Raw genomic sequence first — 22267 nt, 5'->3', positions numbered from 1 at the left:
TCTTGATGCTGTTTCCAGAAGAAAGCTCTAATTTGAATTCAATTAATTACAGAACAGCACTAAGAATTTACATTTATCTTTAATCTTTATTAGTACACAATTGAAAATAATGCAAATTATTAATTACATTGTCTCCTTAAATATCACTATGAATATGCTTCTAGCTCTGCAACTTATGCTCCTTGAAAGAACACTCTATAGTTCAAAAACAACAGTATCTCTCTTGCTTTTAATTTTAAAAAATGATTCTTTTTCTTTTCTCAGGAGAGTTTCACAGACATTTATGCTATGGCAAAGTTTTCTCTTCCACCATTAAAACCATCAGGAAAGCTACCATCAGTGTTTAAAGTGCACCTACCACCAATGAAACTGTTAAGCAGGCAAATACCAGAATCTTCAACTATCACAGCTGCGCCCTTGTATCAAAATAGAGAATTAAACAAACATTTATCAGCTTGTATACCAGAAACAAACCCCATTTTTCTTCTCCCTCAAGTGAATATTTCAGGAAAGAAAATAGGAAGAAAATATAATGAACTCCCTCCATTGACCACTACAGTCAAACCGACAGAAGCAACTCAGGAAGCAATTTATCTGCAGGTAAGCAATATTCAGGCAGATTCATTTTAAAATATGTTGTTTGGCAGTAGGCTAGACAACATTTCATTTACTGTAAAATATACAATGCTGTTTTCAAGAGGGAAAAAAGAAAACAGAAAAAAGACAAAACCCATTTATTTCAAATTTAAACCAGAGGTGGTATTCAGCAGGTTCTGACCAGTTCTGGAGAACCGGCAGCAGAAATTTTGAGTAATTCTGAGAACTGGAAAATTCCACCTCTGACTGGAGATTTTACAGTATCCTACCCCTGCCACGCCTACCAAGCCATGCCCACAGAACCGGTAGTAAAAAGAATTGAATCCCACCACTGATTTAAACATAAATTTATTCAAGCTAAGGCTATGTAATATGGCAGTGAAAGAAAATTGCATAGAACATTTGATTGTATAAAGGGTTTGCTACATTCATAGGTAGCTTCTGTTGGGAGAAATATCATTCTGGGTCCAGTTCCAAGTGGGGAAAAAGATACTGGATTCATGGAAGTTGCTTGGAAATAAGGTTTAATGGTGGACAGGATCACATGCTTCAGAGCTCCTGGGTGAAAAGGGAAGGGATGCTGAGAATCCCTTGGTTTCATACCCTCTTCTGGGCCCCACCTTAGTGTTTCCTGATGGGTAATCCTATCATTTCCTGAGGGCCATGTCTTAATCCCATCACCCGGGAGCTGAAGGGGAGGGCAGGGACTGCAGGAAGCTGCTTTGTCTTTAAAACATGTTTCTGCTTTTCTCATCCAGGGAAATATAATATTCTGCCTTTTTAATATTTATTAGAATATTTTATTCTTATAGGAGAGGGGTGGGTGCTAACTTTCTGCACTTTGTTTAGGAGACTTCCTCCTGGAATGTCTGAACAAAATTCTCAAAATACCAAGTGTCAATGTTGTGGTCCATTAAGTGTTTGGGAATTCTGTACATTTGGAATACACCAAGTTTGGGAAGAATGGCACATCTCATTAAAAAATAAGCATAAATTAGGGCAGAGGTTGTTACTGTAATCTATCTCCCTTCCACAATTGGCTATGAAGCTGAATAATTATTCTGTAATAAAATTACGTACTTATATTCCAATCATGCTATTCTGTTTTAGGGTGAACAATATTATAAACTATTTACCCCTCCTTTTTCTGAATATCTCATCAACTCTAGAACCATGACTTTCTACATCTTTTTTTACAGCTTGACCCACTCTTCATATAATCCTTTTGAAATTTTGCTTTGGTCATTCTTTCCCCCATGACCAAACCTCAAATGTATTTATTTTGTATTGACTGCTCACTTGCACACATCTGTGAGTTCCACAGGTAAACTGCTTTGGTTCTGCCCAGCAGCACTTTATCTGAATTTGCATTCATTCAACACCCGTTCTTCTTGTTTTACTACAACGCATCTTCTGGCTGCTTACACATTGGGCGTCTCCTGCTTTACCATATAACTTAGTAGCCAGAGGCACGCTCTTATCGAATTCTTTTCAAATCTGGCGAACCTTTGTATTTCCTTGTTAAAATATTAAAATTTAAGTGACCTTTGCATAACTCAACATACGAGTTCGCCGTCCTACCCAACCCACACCTGGCCTAACGAACAGGCGCCCCGACTTTCCTTTCAATCCAATCCACACCGCCCTGCTATTTTCCCGCCAGCAGGCGGCCCTGCAGTTTAAGGTTTGATGCGAGGTAATAACTAGCAGGCCGAAGGCGGAAGCTTTACCAGACCGCCTTTCCCGTTATGCCTCTGGTTTCCGTTGACTCTTCTTTCCTGGGCTGCTTCACCGCTGCCGCTGAAAGCGCGAGGCGAGCGGGAATCATGGCCGCCTCGAAGCCCGTGGAGGCCGCCACAGGTGGAAACGGGACGGGCTCGGGGATCCCGCGCTGGCAGCTGGCACTGGTCATCGGGGTGCCGCTGATCGGGGTCGGAGCAATTTACTTGTGGAACCGACGGAGGCGTGGGACGCGGGCCGGAGGCAAAGGAACTAGCGAGAGGAAGACCCCCGAGGGGAGAGCCAGCCCAGCCTTCACCGACCCTTCAGGGGGTAGTCGTCTCGATGGCTCCGCCGGCGGCGACGAGATGGTGAGGGGGAGATGGGCAAAATAGGCCTTTCGTTGGAGGAAGAGCAGGAGGCCGCCTCAGCGAGCGTTCACGCTGCGGCGGGCGAGCGAGCCACGTGCTTGGGGTGGGGGAGAACAGAGCTCGGCGCAAGTTCGCTCTTCCAAGTCCTTGAAGAGAGGCCGGGTGGGGCTCCAAGGGTCCCTGTTCCAACGGTTCTTTTGGGGCGAGGGGGGCGGCCCTGGGAGGGGGAAAAAGGACTGGGCCACATGACTTCTTGACAGCAACCTGATTTTCAGCTGCCGTCCTTCAGTCAGCAAGAAGTGGGTGGGGGGCAGAGAAATTTGTTTTCTTTGCTGGGCCAGATTTGTCTCCGAGACTTCTCCAAGGCTTCTCTTGCTATTTTGAATTTTACGAGAAGAGAAATACACAAATAGTTTTTAATAGAAATGAATATCTTAAAATGCATTAGATTCACATTTTGAATGGCTTGTAGGTAGTATTGTGTGTGCTGGAAAAAAGCTTTTAAATTTGACATTTTTAAGTGCTGAAAAATAATTTATGATATGTAAACTAACATTTATATATATTTATATATAAATTGTATGTAAACATATATGCTAGTATACAGAATAGCCATTGTGGACAAGCTAATGTATTTAATTTGTGACACTATCTAATTTGTGGAACTGAGTTCTAAAATTATATGAGAACAAGTGGACTTTTCATTATCCACTTCCTAGACATCATTTTTTCATGTTTCGTTTTAGAAAAAAAAATACTCTCTACTGTAAGATTAAAGATCTGCTGGTGTAAGGAGTTTTACTTCAGGCTCTTAGTTCTCATTTTATATATCATTTCTTTAAAAATATTGATTTGTAGTTAAAGCAGTATTTCATATTCCAGATATAGATACATCATACTCATGGATGAAAAGTTATGACACTGTATCTGCATGTCAACCTTTGCCCTTGCATTCTTTTTCCAATTGCACACTGTTTTCTTATATAGTTTCAATATATATGTTCAGAGAAATCTATCAAACATGCAGCCAAATTCACTTAGCATTATTTTTTTGGCACTCAAAGACACTCTAAATTTTCATGTACTTAAGATTGAATGGTATTTACGTACATCTTCTAATTTGAAGACTCTTGACAGTATACATTATTTACAGGCAACATAAGCATTTAAATAAATGTCATGGTAGGAATTTAATATTTCAACATGCTAAAACAACTATAATATCAAGAAAACAATCAAGCCAGATAATCTCACTGTAGGCCTTCCAGAATTCAGTTTTCAGAGGTTTTTGGAAGGTCACATAAATGGAGGGCTAACCTAATTTTTGTAAGAAGACTGTTAACTTTAAATTGGTGTGATCAGTGAGATGAGCCTCCATCATTGCAAAAATGAGGAATCACAAATGCTTCTTTCAGGATGCAGGTGTTGATCCTGCAAGTATCTCAATGCCAAGCTATGTAGAATTTTATAAGCAACAGTGCATATTTTGAATTATACCTAGCAATTAATAGGAAGCTAGCAGAGAGCTTGGAGTTCCAGATGTAATATGCTTACAATGATTATTTATAAGCTATAGGTGGGCTGGTACACTCCATACTAATTGAAACTTGAGGCAGCCCCAAGTACAGCATAATGGAGTAATGCAAATGAATGCTAATGAGTTTTACCCCTGGCTGAATCTCTGTAACCTGAGTATCTTGATTGCACAGTCACAAGTCTAGCAGGCCACTACATCATGGACTGGTCCTTCAGGATCACTGCCATCTCTTCAAGATACAATACCAGAAGAATCAGAGCCATTTGATCACCAGCCTGAAACTTTGTCTTGCTGCCATTCAATTTTAGTCCATTTCACAACATACAGATCCTGATACTCTAGACCAGGGGTGTCAAACTCAATTTTATAGAGGGCTAGATCAGCATTGTGATTGTCCTCTGTGGGCTGGGGGGCATGGCCATGGGAAGGGGCATGACCAGAGTGGTCACGCCTGTGGGTGGTGCCTGTGGGTTTGGGTGGGTTTGGAGAGGGAATCTAGGGGTCTCTGGTGGGTGGGAGGCTCTTCCCACAGAATGAGGTGAGGCAGAGAGTGGGGCAGCTACACCCAAAAATCATTGCTTGCCGCCTCTAGGCTTGTGATTAGAGAGCAGATTGCCGCTGGTCATCTTCTCATCCCCCTCATGGGTCTTTCCCTTGACCTGTGCATGGAGCATGTTCCCCTTGTGCACTTGATTGCAGTGGCGGGTGAATGAAAGGAGTGCTGCACTAGCAGTCCCTGCAGGAAGCGCGGGAGGGCGCGACATTTCCCCGTCTGCTAACAGACCTAACATCGGCTCCTGGCCAGGCTTCACCAAAGTGGGGTGGGATAGGAAGTGGTGCCTGTCCAAAGGCTGGAGGAAGAGGGCCTTTGAGCCCCAGGCACCAGTTCAGGCAGCGCCCTGCCGACATGCCTGCTCTCGCAGAAGGAAGCCCCACAATCCCCAAGCCGCACCTTCTGGGAATGCCGGCCAAGCAGGGAATTTGCCTGCAATCCTCAGCTCAGAATGGACATGTGACTGGAGGGGGAGGATGCAAGACAGAAGGCTGCCTTCAGTCCAGGGAAGGGACCACAGCCTTTGGGGCTCCATCTGAAGGAGCTGCGTCGGTTGGGCAGTGCCCCGAAAGCTCTCTAGAGCTGCTGCTCGGCTTTCCATTGCCGAGCAGCTCTGGTGAAGGAAGTGCATCACTGGGGATCTCTATTCCTGGGAGCTCCTGGTTGGCAACTCCACCACCACTCAGCAGACTCACTCAGCCCAAAGGAGGCAAAGTGGCCAGCTAGAAACCGAGCAGAAGTGATAAAAGCACACCCAGTACCACTTTCTGAGCAGAAGTGGTAAAAGCACGCCCATTCCCAGCAGGCAAAAGGCGAGCGGAGAAAGCTCAATCTGCCTCTGTTCTGTGGCCCAAGCCCAGCCAGGATCACATGCCTACTTCTCCCCAGTCTCTGCTTGGCCTGGGTAACCAGGGCTCCGATGGGGATCTGGCTTTCCTCACTTACATTGGCTGTTTTTTAATCTGGGAATGGGTGTGCTTTTACTCGGCCTTTCTAGCTGGTCGCATTGCCTCCTTAGAGCTGGGCAGACCTGGTGGTCTGGGCAGCAAACGGCAGCAGCCTAATGGATCTGTACGACCTGCTGGTAGCCTCGGTGATGCCGAAGTGCATTGGATGTGCGAGGGGAACATGTTTCCCCCACGGGCCAAGGGCAAGACCCATGAGGGGACCAAGGAGATAATCAGTGGCGACCTTTCCAACCACAAGCCCAAAGATATGGGATGAAGTAGGCAGCAGCCACCACCATACTCTCCTCACCTTCTCTTCACCCACAGCGGCAGCAGTAGCCAAATGCAGAGGCACAGGAGTGGCACGCGGCCCGGCCTGCTAGTGTATCAGGCAGCCACCTGCACTGTCCCAGCCACATGGGATGGAGCAGGCACATCCGGTGGTCCGCATCATGTGCCTCCCCCTGCCTGCTGCCAGTGCTGCCATGCCTGTTTCTTGGAGGGCCAGCTGCCGAGTTCCTGCTGCTGGACACTCCCCCGCCCCCCCGCACATGCGCGCACACATACCTGAAAGGCTGGTAAGGGCAGCTATCCTGGAAATGGTAAGGGGCTGGCCAGCGGTGCTTCAGTCCAGCACTCTCATCCTGGCGTGCACACATCTCACTTCGCCCAGTTCATGCCATCCCAGCAGGCACATGTGTGCATAGAATGTGAGCGCATGTGTGCACAGACTCGGCCCACCCCATCCCGGAAGGCGCGCATGTGGCTGCCTCCTATAACATTGGGCCTATGCGCGCATGTGCTTGCTTCCTACTGTGCACATGGTGTGCCTGCTGGGATGGCATAGCACGGGCCTGTGTGTGCGTGCACCTACCTCCTCCTGGGCACATGCACACCCACTGGGATGGGTGGGGCCAGGACAGGCTGAAGTGATGCAGGCTGTATCCTTACTGTTTCGAAGACAGCCATGCAGGTGAGATCCGACCATGTCACAGGCTGGATCTGGCCCACGGTCCTTGAGTTTCACACCCTTGCTCTAGACACTAGAAGAAAACATTAATAGCATCTCCTGTCTAACCTGAGGTGATGATAAATAGCTGAAGATCATCAGTAAATGCTCTTGCCCAGTAGTTTCGTACATTAATGTCCACCATAACAAATTTATTGCAAATTGCTTGAAGGTAAAGGCAAGGTCCAAGGATGTTTGGCAATATATATTGGACAAGACTCAAGATTACCTGGGACAAGCCCATGGTCACAATAACAGCCATGAAACCCACTCACCAAAGCATGGAAGTTGATATACCAGGCAGTGAGGAAATACCACATTAGCCTAGAAACTGGTCGAGAAACTTACGCAGGGTGGGTGCTTATTTGTCATCCAAATGAACATAAGGCATTCATATCCTCCATAGAATCATAGGGCTGGAAGGGACCTTGGAGATCTTGTAGTTCAAGCCCTTGCCCAAGTCAGGAGTTCTTATAATAACATCCTGGACAAGTGGTTGCCCAATCGTTTCTTGAAAAGCTCCAGTGCCGTAAGCTGTTCTGTTCCATTGAGTAACTGTTCTCACTGTCAGGAAATTCCTCCTTATTTCTAGGTTTAGTCTCCCTCTGGTGAGCTTCCATCCATAGCTGCTTGTCCTGTCACTTGAAGGCAGAGATTCTGATCACAGGTGTGCCACTTTTGAGGATCAATGTTTGTCCTACTTCCTAGTAACTGATGTCAAGACTATTGAAGGACCCAAAAGCCAATTGGGCAAATCCTGAATGAATAAGATTTTTATCCTGGCACAGTTAGGTTTTGATCATATATGTCACGTCTGCATCTTTATACCAAATGACAAGTTGATTGGTGTTTATGGTTTATAAATGTGTTGTTTGCCATTAGGAACTTAAAATTGGGAATTACAATGATCTGACCATCAGAATTCAGGCCACCACATCACTTTTTTTAAAAAAAATCAGATTGTGACAATGCTATAGCAAACATATTGCCCGGGATTCCCAGGACAACTTTTTCATAATCTGGTAAATATTAGTTCCTTCAAGTTAACAGCTCTAGGATTTGTGCTATATATAGTATTAGGAAAGAGCCTTAACTTAAAATGTTTGAAAAAGCTTTTATCTTGCAATAGTAATTTCTCCAAGCTGTGAACCTGTCATCAAAACATTACTATCCACAAAGAGGAAAGTACAGTACTGTATCAATAGACTTATGAGATCTGTAAGATTTAGAGAAATAGCTTGAAGGAGAAGAATCCTTACAGAATGTCTGGCAATTAAGTTTACTTAGTGACCACAGAACAATTGAGAAAGAGGCAACAGAAAAAAAATATTGGGGAGGGATGGAATGAAGTGTGGGATAGAAGTGTGAAAACATTAAGTTTGCAATTATTTTCTGAAGAAACTGGTTTTCAGTTTTATATACCAGGTATACTTCTATAAGAAAATTAAATTACACCTATATATTTTGTAAAGTAATAATGGCTTTATATGTGTAAAAGATATTACAAACTAATAGATTTCTATGCTGTCCAAACTAAATGAAGGTCTGATATAACTTTCATTCCCAACTTTTTGACATGTTAAAAGATGAGAAGATAAATGGTTAGACAGTAGTAGAACTGCTGTTGATTTAAAAATCTTTCTGCCAAAGGATTGCTAAGAGGGTAGAACTCAGAATTTTGTTTGATTTGCTGGAAATTTTAGAAAAGAAAAAAACAGTAAAAATAGAATATTTTTTTATTTGGAGGAAGAAAAAGCCTTTTTTTTTCTTTGCAACAGCTATTTTTCTCTATTTTTTAAATCAATCTTGTAACCACTAACAAGCAGAAAAAGCTGAATAAAATTACTTGTGCTTATTATCTAGCTAAGAGGTTGCTGACAATACTTTTCACAGAGGACAAGAGACACTTCTGGTAGACAGAAGAATGACATTTTTTATTTTTAATAAAGTGTAGGTCAGAAATTCATGTGTTGATGTTACAGTGACCTTTGGAAAGTTCTATGGCTAATGTTTGTGTTAAAATCTGCTGGTATGTAAAGAAATGTATGTAGTAACTCTCCTGTTTAGATGCTGAACTTTACAAATGACTTGAAAGTTTATAAAGTCTTAATCAAAGTTGGCTTTTTTCTATTTTCATTTGTAAGAATTCATACAAGTAATTTTTATTTTCAGAGTCCTCTAGATAAAGCACAGGCTGCAAAGAACAAAGGCAACAAATACTTTAAAGCTGGAAAATATGAGCAAGCTATTCAATGCTATACTGAAGCCATCAGTTTATGTCCTTCTGAAAAAAATAGCGACCTTTCTACATTTTATCAGAACCGAGCTGCAGCTTATGAACAACTGGTATGAAAATATTCAACCTATATTTAAGTTCATTTGCAATTTAAATATAGTTTCTACCTGTTTCTTATACAATCAGAAGGCACATTGGACACATTGCAAAAAATAAAAATAATGTATCAAATTGCCTAGATGTTAAAAATGGAAGTTTTGGGTTTTGAAAATGTTTACTTTTTAAAAATGAAATTCTCTTGGTTTTAAAAATGATAACAGAACTTTGAGTGGTTGCAGACATAGCCGTGTCTCAGCTCTCATTTCATGTTTTCCTGATGATTAAATATTCTTATCTATATTTCTTCCCCAGTAGAAATATATATATGTATCTGTAAAAATACAGATATTTTTTTTTAGTATTTTTTTTCAATTTAGCCCGTTTTGGGGGGGAATATTCAGTGCCAATAACAGTTTTTAAAATACAGAATAAAAAAAATTAATTAAGAATTACTAGTCTGACAAAAGATTGAGGTTAAAAATCTTTATGGTAGTACACTCAACAGCCTGGAAGCAAGCAAAAATTGTCTGCTAGAAAGCATTTGAAGACCTGGATCAGGAAAATTGCTAATGCTTTTTTGAGAAAGGGTATAATCTCCTTATACTAGAGTAACATTTCTACTAAAACTGCTCTGGTTAATAGTATTTCCAATTAGTGGTGATGACTTATAATGTTATATATCATCAAGAGCTACTTTGCCAAGGCTGAAACTACCCATGCGGTGAAACGATCATGAGAAAACCTGCTTAGAAAACCCTTGGTTTATATCATGTGAAATGGACGTGGACGAGATGGCAAGCCTTCTCTCTTATGGCCCTCCACTTTGGAATGTCTTGCTTGCAGAGATTTGAGCAGCCCCTTTCCTCCTGACTTTTTGTAAATCTCTTCAGCAACATTGTGACCACACTTTTAGGTAGAATTTAAAGTTTGCCATAGCCATCTAGAGAGGGTTTATTAACAACATGAAAGTATTCGCTGCCCAACACTGCTTTTTTTTTGTAGTTTTAAGAAAGTAAAAATGTAAAAATAAAAGAAAAAAGAAAAATTGATTGCATGCCTAAAAAGTGACTCTTTTATTAGTGTGTGTCTAATCACTAGTCAGGGTTACAGTTAAAATTAATGAGTTAGTACTAGTGGTCATCAGGTTATAGTGATGTTTGGGAATGGAATTTGTGTCACTAATCAATGCGGTCATAAAGTGCAACATCACATGACCGCATCAATTAGTAACAATTCTGGCATTCCCCATTTACATCATTAACCAAATTCCATTGGTTGTTAGCCAAGGATCCATCATAACCAAGCACAAACCATTCCAGACTTGGTTCCTCCTAGACTCGAGTCTTGATTCTTTCAAGATAAGGGATTGCCTCCTGTCAACTCTCCCCAACTACCTATTCCTCCCAATCACTGCCTTTTTGACTGCCCTGTATTTGCCTTGCGGGGCAGCAGACAATTCCAAAAACCATGCTGCAGTTCAGAGGCTTTTTGTCATGCTGCAGCTCTGAAGATGCTAGATGTCCCTGAATTGCAATGCAAAGTTGCAGCTACTCCTGGAAGTCTCAGCTGCTCAGCCCAGCCCAGCAATATGGCAAGGTGTGAAGCCACAGACATCCTAGGAAGTCCCAGGCTGGCCCATTGGCCCAGGCAAAGTTGTAGCCCCCCCAGGAAACACAACTGCCCTAACCCAGTCCCATCTGCAGTCAGCCTCAACAACCTGAACTCCCTGTGCTGTGCCACTCCACCTGTCCTCTGTCTTCCTGTTCCTGCTCCTAACCATGGCATGCCTGCCCTGACCCTTCATGAGGCAGCTGCTGGCCACTTGAGGACAATCCTTCCTAGGTCTTGTGAGAAAACCACTATGTGTACTTTGGGAAGAAAGACTCATACAGTTAGCAGCTACCTTATGAAGAGCCAGGGTAGACATTTTTGATCAGCTGGGACCACAGAATGCAAGGATCCAAAATGGTAAAATGGGAGAAGTTTGGCAGGAGTGGGTGGTTTGAAGCCACTGTAATAAGTTAGTTATAAATGCAGGCTGGCTACCAAGCACCTAAATTTTAATCATGTGACCCTAAGGGCACTACAGCCACTGTAATCTCAGGGACCACTCACAAATCGCTTTGTTCAGTGCCATTATCACTGAACCAAGGATCGCTAAGTGAGTATTACCTGTATAACATCCATGATTTTAATAACACTCATGGAATTCTCGTTGGAAGTTTATCTGATAACTTCTAACTTGCATGTATTTCAAAAGGTTTTGAGTGAGTCAAGCAGCTGTATCCTATAATTAATTTTTCATATTATTTAATATATATTTCCGTGACCCTCTAGCTCCTGGATTTTAGTTTCATAGTGCAATTTTGAAATTGAAAATGTTCTTTGCTGCATTCCATAAAAAATCAGACCCTTCACTGATGTTTCAGTAATGAAACTTCATAGTAATTATGATTACAGTTGTAGAATACATTGGTTGCACTGAAAACTGGGATTTATTGAATATGCAGCAATTAGAAAAAAATATTTCATATTGAAAGCTGAAATAAAACAGCATAATATTTATGTTACAAGAATTAGAAATCTATAGCAATATTATTATTTTTATTTGGACCAATAGGTTAATTAGTTATTTTTGTATCTACAGCAAAAATGGAAAGAAGTGGCTCAGGACTGCACAAAGGCAGTTGAACTTAATCCCAGATATGTGAAAGCACTTTTTAGGCGTGCAAAAGCACATGAGAAACTAGACAACAAAAAAGAATGTTTAGAAGGTGAGTATTCTGTACATTAAAATATATCATTATTAAACAGAAAGATTATTTAATTTAAGCATTAAATAAAATCTGTTCTTCAAGCACCCGGTGATATGAGAATTTGAAGAGGTTGATTTGGGAATAAAATTTGTATAGGTGTCAAGCTCAGGAAATCAGGAGCCCAGACAGTTCAAATGAATATATAGATTTATTGTATGCTAAAGCGCTCTACAAGAATCCAAACTACTAATGGCTAAAGCAGGTTTTTGGTAGGTAAGAGTTAATGGAAATCAAGGTTGGTTGGGCTTAGATCTATTGTGGATGGGAAGGGACTCTGACTGATGACACCTTTGACCCTTTCTCATGGGCTTAGCTGTTCATCTCCAACATCAGGCTTAATTGTTCTGTAGGATATAAATCTACTTGGTAGCATTACAAAAACTAATGGATTAGAAATTTGTCTTTATGTTTCCAGATGTTACTGCAGTTTGCATTTTAGAGGGCTTTCAAAATCAGCAAAGTATGTTGCTAGCTGATAAAGTTCTTAAACTTCTTGGGAAAGAAAAAGCCAAAGAAAAATATAAGGTATGATTTGTTCTCTATAATGGTAAAACTTTAGCTTTCTTAAATGGTTACATGAATATAGTTGTGCTGATAAAGTTGCAAGAATATTCAAAATACAATTCTTTTTAGTAATATTAACTTCAATGAAATGTCATAGAATTTATATGAACACATTTAAGTGTTATCATTAACTGACTTATAACAAGAACTGTGAGATGTCTTGTTTTGATCATGTAATAGAAGTCACTAAAATGATACTTGGGTCTAGTTTGCAGCAATCAAATACTTAAATATGACCTTTTAACTATTGTTTGAAGGCAATTGGCTGCCATGGCACCAGGATGACTACAAGTTTACATAAATATGAGAAATATTATGTATATGAGAAGCATTCCAATATATGAATATGAGATACACATAGATACATGTGATACAGATATCACTTTAACAAGTATCTCATATTTAAAATCAATCAAATGTTTAGAGTTCAAGTAGGAAGGATTTTTGCTCCTGAACAAGGCCTCCTAGAGTCTCCCCACCTCTCACCCCTAAGGCATGCCATACCCCTTATCTCGGACTCTGTCCTCTTGACAACCCTTGAGATTGCTTAATGACAGGTAGGGTAGGCATTGCGGTGGTTGAGTTAAACAGTCACGTGACATTTCCTTTAATGATCACCTTGTTCAGTGACCAAGATTCTGGTTTCAATTCTGGTTTTAAGTCGAAGACTACCTGTATGTAGCTTTACAGGGACAAAAAACATCCAAAAACTAGCAGGGACAAATGGAAGAGAAATAGAAAAGGGCTACTTGAAAATAATGTTGTTATTCTGTTTAAATAATCATTAATCATTAAGATAGTTTTAGTAGGATCTTGGATATAAGTGAATACTGTCAAATGAAATATCTCTCAATGCATATTTTAAAAAGTTTATGAACATAGATAGAAATACCTGTTAATGAAATATTCAGTCAGTACACGAACATTGCCATAAAGATCGTTTTAGCTGGGGTCTAAATAATGACAGAAACATCTCCATTGAATGAATATTCTTGAGAATGGGTCTCTTTAACACTTACATAATGCAAAAAATGGAATCTTGGATTCTGAGAAAATCAAACAGGATGAAAAAGCTATAATTGGAAGAAAAGTTTAGTTGGATATATTTATAGCTAAATCCTGAACATAGTTTGATATTTTATTTTATTTCTTTAATAACATTGGCTGGTTTGCCTTGTTCAAATTATTACTGTTTACCTTTTTATAGAACCGGGAACCCTTGATGCCTTCACCACAGTTTATCAAATCTTACTTCAGCTCTTTCACGGATGACATTATATCTCAGCCTCTTCTAAGGGAAGAGAAATCAGATGAAGATAAAGATAAAGAAGGAGAAGTCTCCGTAATAAAAGAAAAGTAAGTGATTGAACAGTTAAGCAACTAAATTTCCAATACAGATTATAGCATAGGATACACAAATATTGTATTTTTTTGAAAGAGAAATGGATTTATGTAGATACACAGTAAGAGATTTACTCACCGTGAGATGCAGCTTATTTTTAGTTATTGTGGTCACATTTAGTAATAGAATGTTGAAAAGTCATTCTGGGGAGGATGATTGATTTTCAGTGGAGTGGAGGAACATTTCCAATGCACAAGCAATTGAGCTTGCTTAGTTTTGCTTAAGGTAAGAATGTGGATCTGTATAATGACAATCCTTTTAATTGGGAGCTGCCCAGAGTTGATTAGAAGATTGGTAGCTATCTAAATATTTTAAATAAATAAAAAATAATAGAAAAAATGTAGAAATGGACAGATGTGCACATATTTAGAATTGCTTGGTTCAATGTAGTCTTCTATGGATTGGGAATTATTAGAATCTTACTAGTCCAATATTATTACAAAATGATATTACAAAATTTTCTTTCTAGGTTTTTCAGAAATAGCTTGTAATGGTTTTGATTAGAACTATAGAAAAATTTCTCTTGGATATTAATAACTGCTTTTCACATTTCTTTCAGCTGTGGCTATTTAAAGGCGAAGAAATATATGGAGGAAGAAAACTATGACAAAATAATTAGTGAGTGTACTAAAGAAATTGAAACTAAAGGAAAATATATGGCAGAAGCTTTGCTATTAAGAGCTACATTCTATTTACTTATTGGTAATGCAAATGCTGCCAACCCTGATTTGAATCAGGTTATTGTTATGGAAGATGCAAATGTAAAGGTAAGTGTTTTGGAGATTTTAGAAAACATTTCTTGTGGTGATAGTGACATTCAAGAAGAGAAGTTATTGTGTTCTCTTATTTTCCCCAGCTCTATTTCATATGGTTTTCAGGGAAAATCAAAATTTTAGAACAGATGTGAAATTTACAAAAATCCCTTCCCTTTCTAGAAGAAGTGTGATAAGGGAAACCGTCATAGTTCTAGGGAAGCAATTGAAGATATTTTATGGTGGGCTGAAAAATATTTTATGTTTTCTCTAGCTTCCATTTTGCCCCTAGAACTGCCTGTTTTCACATGACAGTATAACAGGATTAACTCTTTGCTACACATACTCTCTGCTCTAGACTACATAATGTAATGTTTAATATTCAGTGTTTATTGTAGTAAATAGTTCCTTCAAGTATTCCACTTCTCAAATGTTGCTTTTGATAAAACTCTTGCAGTCACTTTTTCCTGGCCTGGAAATAATACAGTTTGCTGTATCATCCCTTTTTACTGCCTCTTCATGGAGGTCCTGCAACGGTTATGACCTTTGGCTGTTGTAAAGTACACCAGTCTGAGGGCACTGCTAATATGCTTTCTGTAGTTACTTGTTTAGATTATAAGTGATGTGTTTTAATTCTTATGAGTATATTAGTTTTCATTGGAAGGATACTAGCAATCAAGCGTTTAGAAGCTCTATGAATTAGGGATGGTATTATTTTGAGAAATAATGTACATAAGTGTCCAGCATTGTGTCCAAGCCATTTTGTGACAGGGACAAAAAAGTCCAAAAGAAGAGACTTAAAATTTTACCTAAGTGCAGAGTTTTTAAATCTAAAATGAAACTGTTAAAAAGATACTTCTGTAATAAGACTGAAATATCTAGGAAGAGAAATGCATAACAGTTTTAATTCTTCTCAACAGCTTCGTGCTAATGCCCTCATTAAACGAGGAAGTATGTATATGCAGCAGCAACAGCCTGTGCTGTCTACTCAAGACTTTAATATGGCTGCTGATATTGATCCTCAGAATGCAGATGTTTATCATCATAGAGGACAGGTAAGGATTATTCTACCACCTTAATATTTTTCTCATTAGATGTTTCATTGTATGGATAACTCCAGGAGAAAAATCACAACAGACGGAAAAAAATCAGTGGTAACTACTGTAATTGTGTACTGAATATTCTCCATTCATCAGTAGAGGTACTAGTTTAATATTAATGACATGAGAGAGGCTACATGACTTATAAACATTTGCTAGGGTTCTAAAGAATTCAACCATGTAATGCAGGTTAAGTTAGTATGTTTTTACTGGTAACAGTATTACAGTGGCAATTTTACTTTCATTTGATGAAATTATGCTGAAGGTTTTTGTCTTTTTCAGCTAAAAATTTTGCTTGACCGGGTAGAAGAAGCTGTAGAAGATTTTGATGAATGTATCCGTTTGCGCCCGGATTCTGCCTTGGCACAGGCACAGAAATGTTTTGCTTTGGTGAGTATTTGAAAGTTTGTTAGGTTTTATTATAACATAATCTCACAAGCTGTTGGAAAAATAATATCATTTGTAGCAAGTTTAGAAGTTACACTTAACAATTACCTGGGAGTGAGTATGTAGGCTTTATACTAAGGCTTTTAAAAAAAAACTCAATAATTTTTTTTCTTTGCAGTATCGTCAAGCTTATACTGGAAATAATACTTCACAAGTACAAGCGGCAATGAAAGGTTTTGAGGATGTTATTAAGAAATTTCCAAGGTGTGCTGAAGGTTATGCATTGTATGCTCAGGTACATAATTTCTTTAGTAATTTCTTTTTTCTTTGCTATCATGAACCAGCTCAGTATCACATATTCTTGTAAGAGATGCTACATGCAAAACACAGTAGGAGATCATGCAAATATATGAGTGCTAATGACTAAAAAATATATTAGGAGAACATAGCATGGCAGTTTCAGAGGGTCCTGGATGAAATGGATTATCTGGAACTCTTTCAATTGGGCTTCATACCTGGTTATGCAACAGAAACAGCATTTATCACATTTGTAGCTGAGAGAGGATTTTGGCTCCTTTTACCAAAGGCAGTCCCAATTGTAGCAGATCCAACCCACAGCTTCTCCTTTATGATGCACCACCAGGCTTAGTACTTAGGACTCTTGACCGTCTTTTTAATATCTTCATGAAGCCACTGGGTGAGATCATCTGACATCCCAGGATGAAGTATCATCTGAGTGTTGATGAGGCGCAATAATATATCTCCGTCCCAGGTATCCCAAGTGTTACTGTCACTACCCTTTCGCAGTGCCTGGAGGCTGAGTGGATCTGGATGGTGGAAAACAGACTTCAGCTGGACTCTGCCAACACTGAGTGGCTATGGTTGTAACCTAGGGATCTGGAAGTTTAGCAGCTTCAGTTCTGGATGGGGTTGCGCTGCCCCAGACAGATCGATGCACAACACAGATTCTCATAGGTTCACAACTCCTGCCCAAAGAGTAGGGGGCAGTTGTGGTAGGAGAGTCTTTGCTGCACCCTTTCCTGAAAAATGGGGCATGTGCTCACTCATACCATGATCATCTTTTGTTTAGAATACTGCAGTGCATTGTGCATGGGGCTACCTTTGAATAGTATTTGGAAGCTACAACTTGGTACAGAACACATGTGATGACCCAGGATAAGGCATGAAGGCCACACAGCCAGTTGAGAGTTCAAACTCCCTTCTAATATAATGCTCCAACTTTTCCCCCAAATGCTCCCACATTATGCAAGTCCCAGAGCAAAGCACTCTCACAGCAGCCCCTGGCTGTGAGTAATCCAGCAAAACACTGTTATCACAATGGCTTCAAAGCAAGAAGTCGAGTGAGGCAAAGGAACAAGGAAATGAATCCACGAAGTAAGGAATAAGCAAGAAATCCCCAAAGGAAGGAAGAAGCAATGAATCCCTGAAGCAAGGAAGAAGCAGTGAGTCCTGCAAAAGCTAGATGTTGGCAACGGCACACAGAACTCCACAAATTCAGTGATTGTTCCCAACAAATGCCCCTCCCACAGCGTCCTTAAGTCTCAGTCCCCAGGTGTGCCTTGTGAAGAGGGGCTGGGCACTCTCCTAAGTTGGTGGGCTGGCCTGCGCTGTTCCCGCCTCCTCTCCACTCTCAGGGATCAGGAGGGGGCAGTCCTTGCTCATAGCTTGAGCTCTGGCACCCCTAATTTCACTGCATTCCCTCTCTTGGTTGTCCTGCCCCCATTCCTCCCTGCTGGCAAGCTGTCCCAAGCCAGAGGGGCCTGGGGCTGCCTGATTTTGTTCCTCCCAGCACTCCTCCGAAGCCACCCCCTTGACCTGCATTGGCCCCAGCTCCTGCTTGTGCTTTGAGGATTCAGCTACAACAGAGGCATCTATGCGGACAGTTCCAGAGGGCCCTACAAATATAACGCTGCTGTTAAGCGAGCCACACTGGCTCCAGTTTGCTTCTGGGTCCAATTCATGGTGTTGGACCTTTAAAGCCCTTCATGGCATGGTTCTAGGTTACCCGAGGAACTGTCAATAGGGTTGTCCTGCCCCACTCATTCTGGCAGAAGGGGCCTTCTACTGATTTTGTCAGTCAATGAATTTCAGCTCACAGGATCTTGGAAAAGAGCTTTTACTATGGTACTTCCCAGCTTTTAGGACATCTTGCTGCTAGAAGTGAGATCTGCCCCCAGCCTCCTGGCCTTCCAGAAGGGCCTCAAAATCTAGTTCTGCTGATTAGCCTGGCACCCCTATGGGGTTATTTTATGCTCGAGGTGACTGGTGGAATAAGATCCCACCTCTGTACTTCTTGGGTACTTAATTTGTATTTTTGTCTAATTAATGTTAATGTTTCAAATGTTTGTATATTTGTGTCTTTATTTTAAGATAGCCAGAGATGCTTTAGACAGTGAGATTTTTATAATAAATTTAATAATTTAATAATAAAATATTTTATTACTAGGCCTCTTGTAAAACATTCACTCATGGATGAAATATGTTATTGTGTCTCCATGCAGGCATTAACAGACCAACAGCAGTTTGGCAAAGCTGATGATATGTATGATAAATGTATAGATCTTGAGCCAGATAATGCTACTACCTACGTTCATAAGGGGTAAATATTTGTTTTAATATTAAATTCACATACAATTATATTTTTAATTATGCAGTAGCAATTCTTATACAGTTAATACAATAATTATAGTACAGAATAATACTTCGCTCAGTGTATCATAAAAATAGCTGGATTTTAGCCCTAAGTTCTATTACTGTGGATCATAGTCTGAAATAGTTGATTTAAGCATCAAATGTGAAAGTTGAAACATTTACATTGTTTCTATTTGTCAGTTGCTTAACTACTAAGTGGGTTAATGAGATGCCAAACATACATATTACTTTTTTTCCTCTCTCAAATATGACACCATGAATTTAGAATGCCAGTTTGGTAGATCTGTGTGCAGTGACAGAAAGGATCCAGTACTCAAAAGATCTTTTTTTTAGAAAGTGATTACAAGTAGTTCCTGACTTATGACCATTCCTTTAACAACCGTTCAGTTATGATGGAACTGAAAAAAGGGACTTACAACCAGTTCCGGAACTTATACCCATTGCAACATTCCCATGGTCACATGATCACAGTTTGGGCACTTAGGATTTACAATGGTTGCAGCATCCTGGGGTCACATGATAGCCATTTGCAACCTTCCCTGCCAGTTTGCAATAAAGTCAATGGGGAAGTCATTGTATATGACAAAAAGACTATAAAATCAGTTGTAACTCACTTACTGCCCACATTACTTAGTGACAAGTCCCAGTCGGGGTCATACATCAAGGACTGCCTGTGGAACCAAAGTGTTTTAGCCAAAAGAGATGAAGGAGATGTGTAAAATGATGTTTGATATGGACAAAAGTGAATTGAGAGAAGCTTTTTTCTCTCATTTTCAAAACATTACAACTGGGCTCATCCAGTGAAGCTATACAGAAAGAGATTTAGATCAGGCAGAACAAAATAGGTATTGATATGATCCTGTAAAGTTCATCACTGCAAGAGTTTCATAATGACCAGTAATTGAGTAGTAATCTATCAAGGGTAATTTTGATTTGTTGGTTATTTTGTATAATTATTCTTTTGAATACCTGTGATTGTAAAGTATAGCAAAAATAGGGACATGATTAGCTTTCTGCTTCATCTAAAAGGTATCCGATTGGCTATTGTGTAAATGAATCCCAGACTAATTCAGCAGGACTGTGTTCTTATGCTTGCCTTTCATGCACATGAGTTGTAGACAAACATTCACCATTGATCTGTAATGATTTTTTTCCAGTTTACTTCAGCTTCAATGGAAGCAAGATTTAGATAAAGGTTTGGAACTTATAAGCAAAGCTATTGAAATTGATAACAAATGTGATTTTGCATATGAAACTATGGGAACAATTGAAGTGCAAAGGTAAATATTTTTTCCAAGTTTGGTATCCAAAATTCTGAATTATTGTTGGAAACAATATACAATAAATTGTTCTTAATAGCTGTAGAATTTCTACATTAGATTAACATGTTTAGTACAGGCAGAGTTGAATGTTAAGAAGGAACTTTTTGTGGTTATATTGTATAATCATCAAATGTTCCCGTTATAAATTTAATGATAAAATGTTTTCATAGTCTTTCCTTAGATAGATGTGCCTAATCTTTGAGCTTTTTTGGAGGTGAACCTGCAGCTGTTTCCAAAATTTTATAATTTATATTTTTTAATGTTCAATTAAACCTCTTATCAGTTGTAGAACTATTTTTAAACTTTAAATGTATGTGATTGATTTCTACTTATTGCTGTATAAATCTTTGCTTCTTTCTTTATATTTTTCACTATTGCAGGGGCAATCTGGATAAAGCCATTGAAATGTTCAACAAAGCTATTAATCTAGCCAAATCAGAAATGGAAATGGCTCACCTCTATTCACTCTGTGATGCTGCTTATGCCCAAACAGAAGTTGCTAAAAAATATGGATTGAAGCCACCAACACTGTAAAAGAAAAAAGAATAGGAGGGGAATGATCTTTTAAAAAGTAAAGCTGCCCACTTCAGCCTAGTCCTAAAGACACTATTGCAGTGTGTTGAGTGGTGGAAGTTACTTTTTTTCTTCTGTTTGTGCTGTTGTAATTCTGTTAAATGTTTAGGTGTTGTGGGAATGGCTATTCAAGAAAGAAAGCAATTCCCCCCCTTGCCCTCCCCCATCAAATAATTGTTAGAGGAAACTTAAAAACAAAAATGCAAGGGGATCAAATATTATTTTGGCCATGCAAATAAAAATCTTTCAGACTCACTTTTTTAGGGTTGTGAATGACTGGTTCTAACCATAAGAGTGTTATGCAACATGCTGTTCTGTTGATTTTAACAATAGTGCTGTGTATTTTATATATATAAGAATCCTTTTTCATTATTTTAGGTTTGGGGAAACAACAAAAATTGTGAATTGTTTGATGGGAAAGATTTTTGGGCAATAGGTACTAAAACTTTCTTTTCCCAAAAGATCTCATGCAAAATATTTCCTTACTTCCCTTTGATTTCTGTTTCATGTGAAACAGTGGCTAAACTGGTTTTCAGGATACTTCTCTCAAATACTTTATAAAAATTGCACAAAGACTTCAGAGCTCATTCGCTGTCATATGGGGATGTCCTGTGTTCCAAAAGCAAATTATTTTAATTTAAACATTCTTAGAATTTTATTATTAAACTGTTTTTCAAAACAACAATAGCAAAATTGCATAGTCACTACCTAAGAAATCCTGGAACTGTTCAAAACAATATGCTACAATTGCTGTGTCCTACAAGTAAGAGCTTAGAGCCCTGGAATGAAGCTTAATTCTGACTGATTTGGAAACTATAGCTAATTATTCTTTCATGAAATATTTCCTGTATTGATACTATAGTACACAAAATTTAGTTGTGCTTAAACAGTCTTACTCTGAATTAGAGTACTTAGAAAATTAAATATTGTGTTATCAGTTATTCCACTGTTGTTTGGAAATTCAATCCATAATTCTTGTAGTGCTGTTTCAATTTATCTGAAATGCATTGTATAGCACAGTTGAGTATTCCTTCATTGGAATATCTTTTTGCTACCAATGCCAAAGAAATAAAATCGTACTTACAATGTTTTCCCTCAAAAATAGTTGTCTTTTTCACTTATTAAAAGATGGTGGCTGGCCTGGAATGATTGAGTAGTCAAATAATATTGCTCAATGTTCAAGTTAGAATTGCAATGCTTTAAAAAAAAGCGGTGCAATGAAACTTTATTTCCTATATCTACATCTCCATTTCCCTGCATCATATTTTCAAAGGGGTTTTTATTTGCATGGCTATACAGGCACTTCTCTCTTGAAAGTAATGAATAATTAAGCATGCGTGATCTAATACTAGAATTCCAAATTATCAGAATTTTGCCTGTTGTTCAGATATTTGAAGTTGCACTGATACAATGCATATGATTCTTTTTGTAAATGACTTATACATGTAAAGTCACCAAATAAATATTATGTTCAGATTTCTTTATACATCTGTGGTCTAGGGTGTTGGTTGGAAATTGTAATTGGGTAAAGAAAATATACTAGAAGCTGAAATTAATGAAACTTCTAAAATTCTTTTTATTTTCTTTGCTGAAATTTGGGGAGAAAACCC

The 22267-nt window shown here is 39.1% G+C and overlaps 1 protein-coding gene across 1 annotated transcript; it reads left to right on the top strand.

Annotated features, from left to right (window-relative positions):
• The first annotated feature begins 2367 nt into the window (after window positions 1-2367).
• TOMM70 (translocase of outer mitochondrial membrane 70) lies at window positions 2368-22218 on the top strand. The gene is made up of 12 exons (XM_026700840.2): window positions 2368-2687; window positions 8906-9079; window positions 11716-11842; window positions 12300-12409; window positions 13656-13804; window positions 14410-14617; window positions 15523-15657; window positions 15985-16092; window positions 16268-16384; window positions 18612-18709; window positions 19920-20042; window positions 20465-22218. Exons 1-12 carry the CDS (start codon window positions 2424-2426, stop codon window positions 20616-20618), a joined length of 1767 nt encoding a protein of 588 aa, XP_026556625.1. The 5' UTR covers window positions 2368-2423; the 3' UTR covers window positions 20619-22218.
• Window positions 22219-22267: the final 49 nt, after the last annotated feature.

Source organism: Pseudonaja textilis, chromosome 7, assembly GCF_049901715.1.
Source record: "Pseudonaja textilis isolate UNSWEBS1 chromosome 7, rPseTex1.2, whole genome shotgun sequence".
Lineage (NCBI taxonomy): Eukaryota > Metazoa > Chordata > Lepidosauria > Squamata > Elapidae > Pseudonaja > Pseudonaja textilis.
The sequence above is the reverse complement of the archived record's forward strand: the minus strand, read 5'-3'. Positions and strand labels throughout refer to the sequence as shown.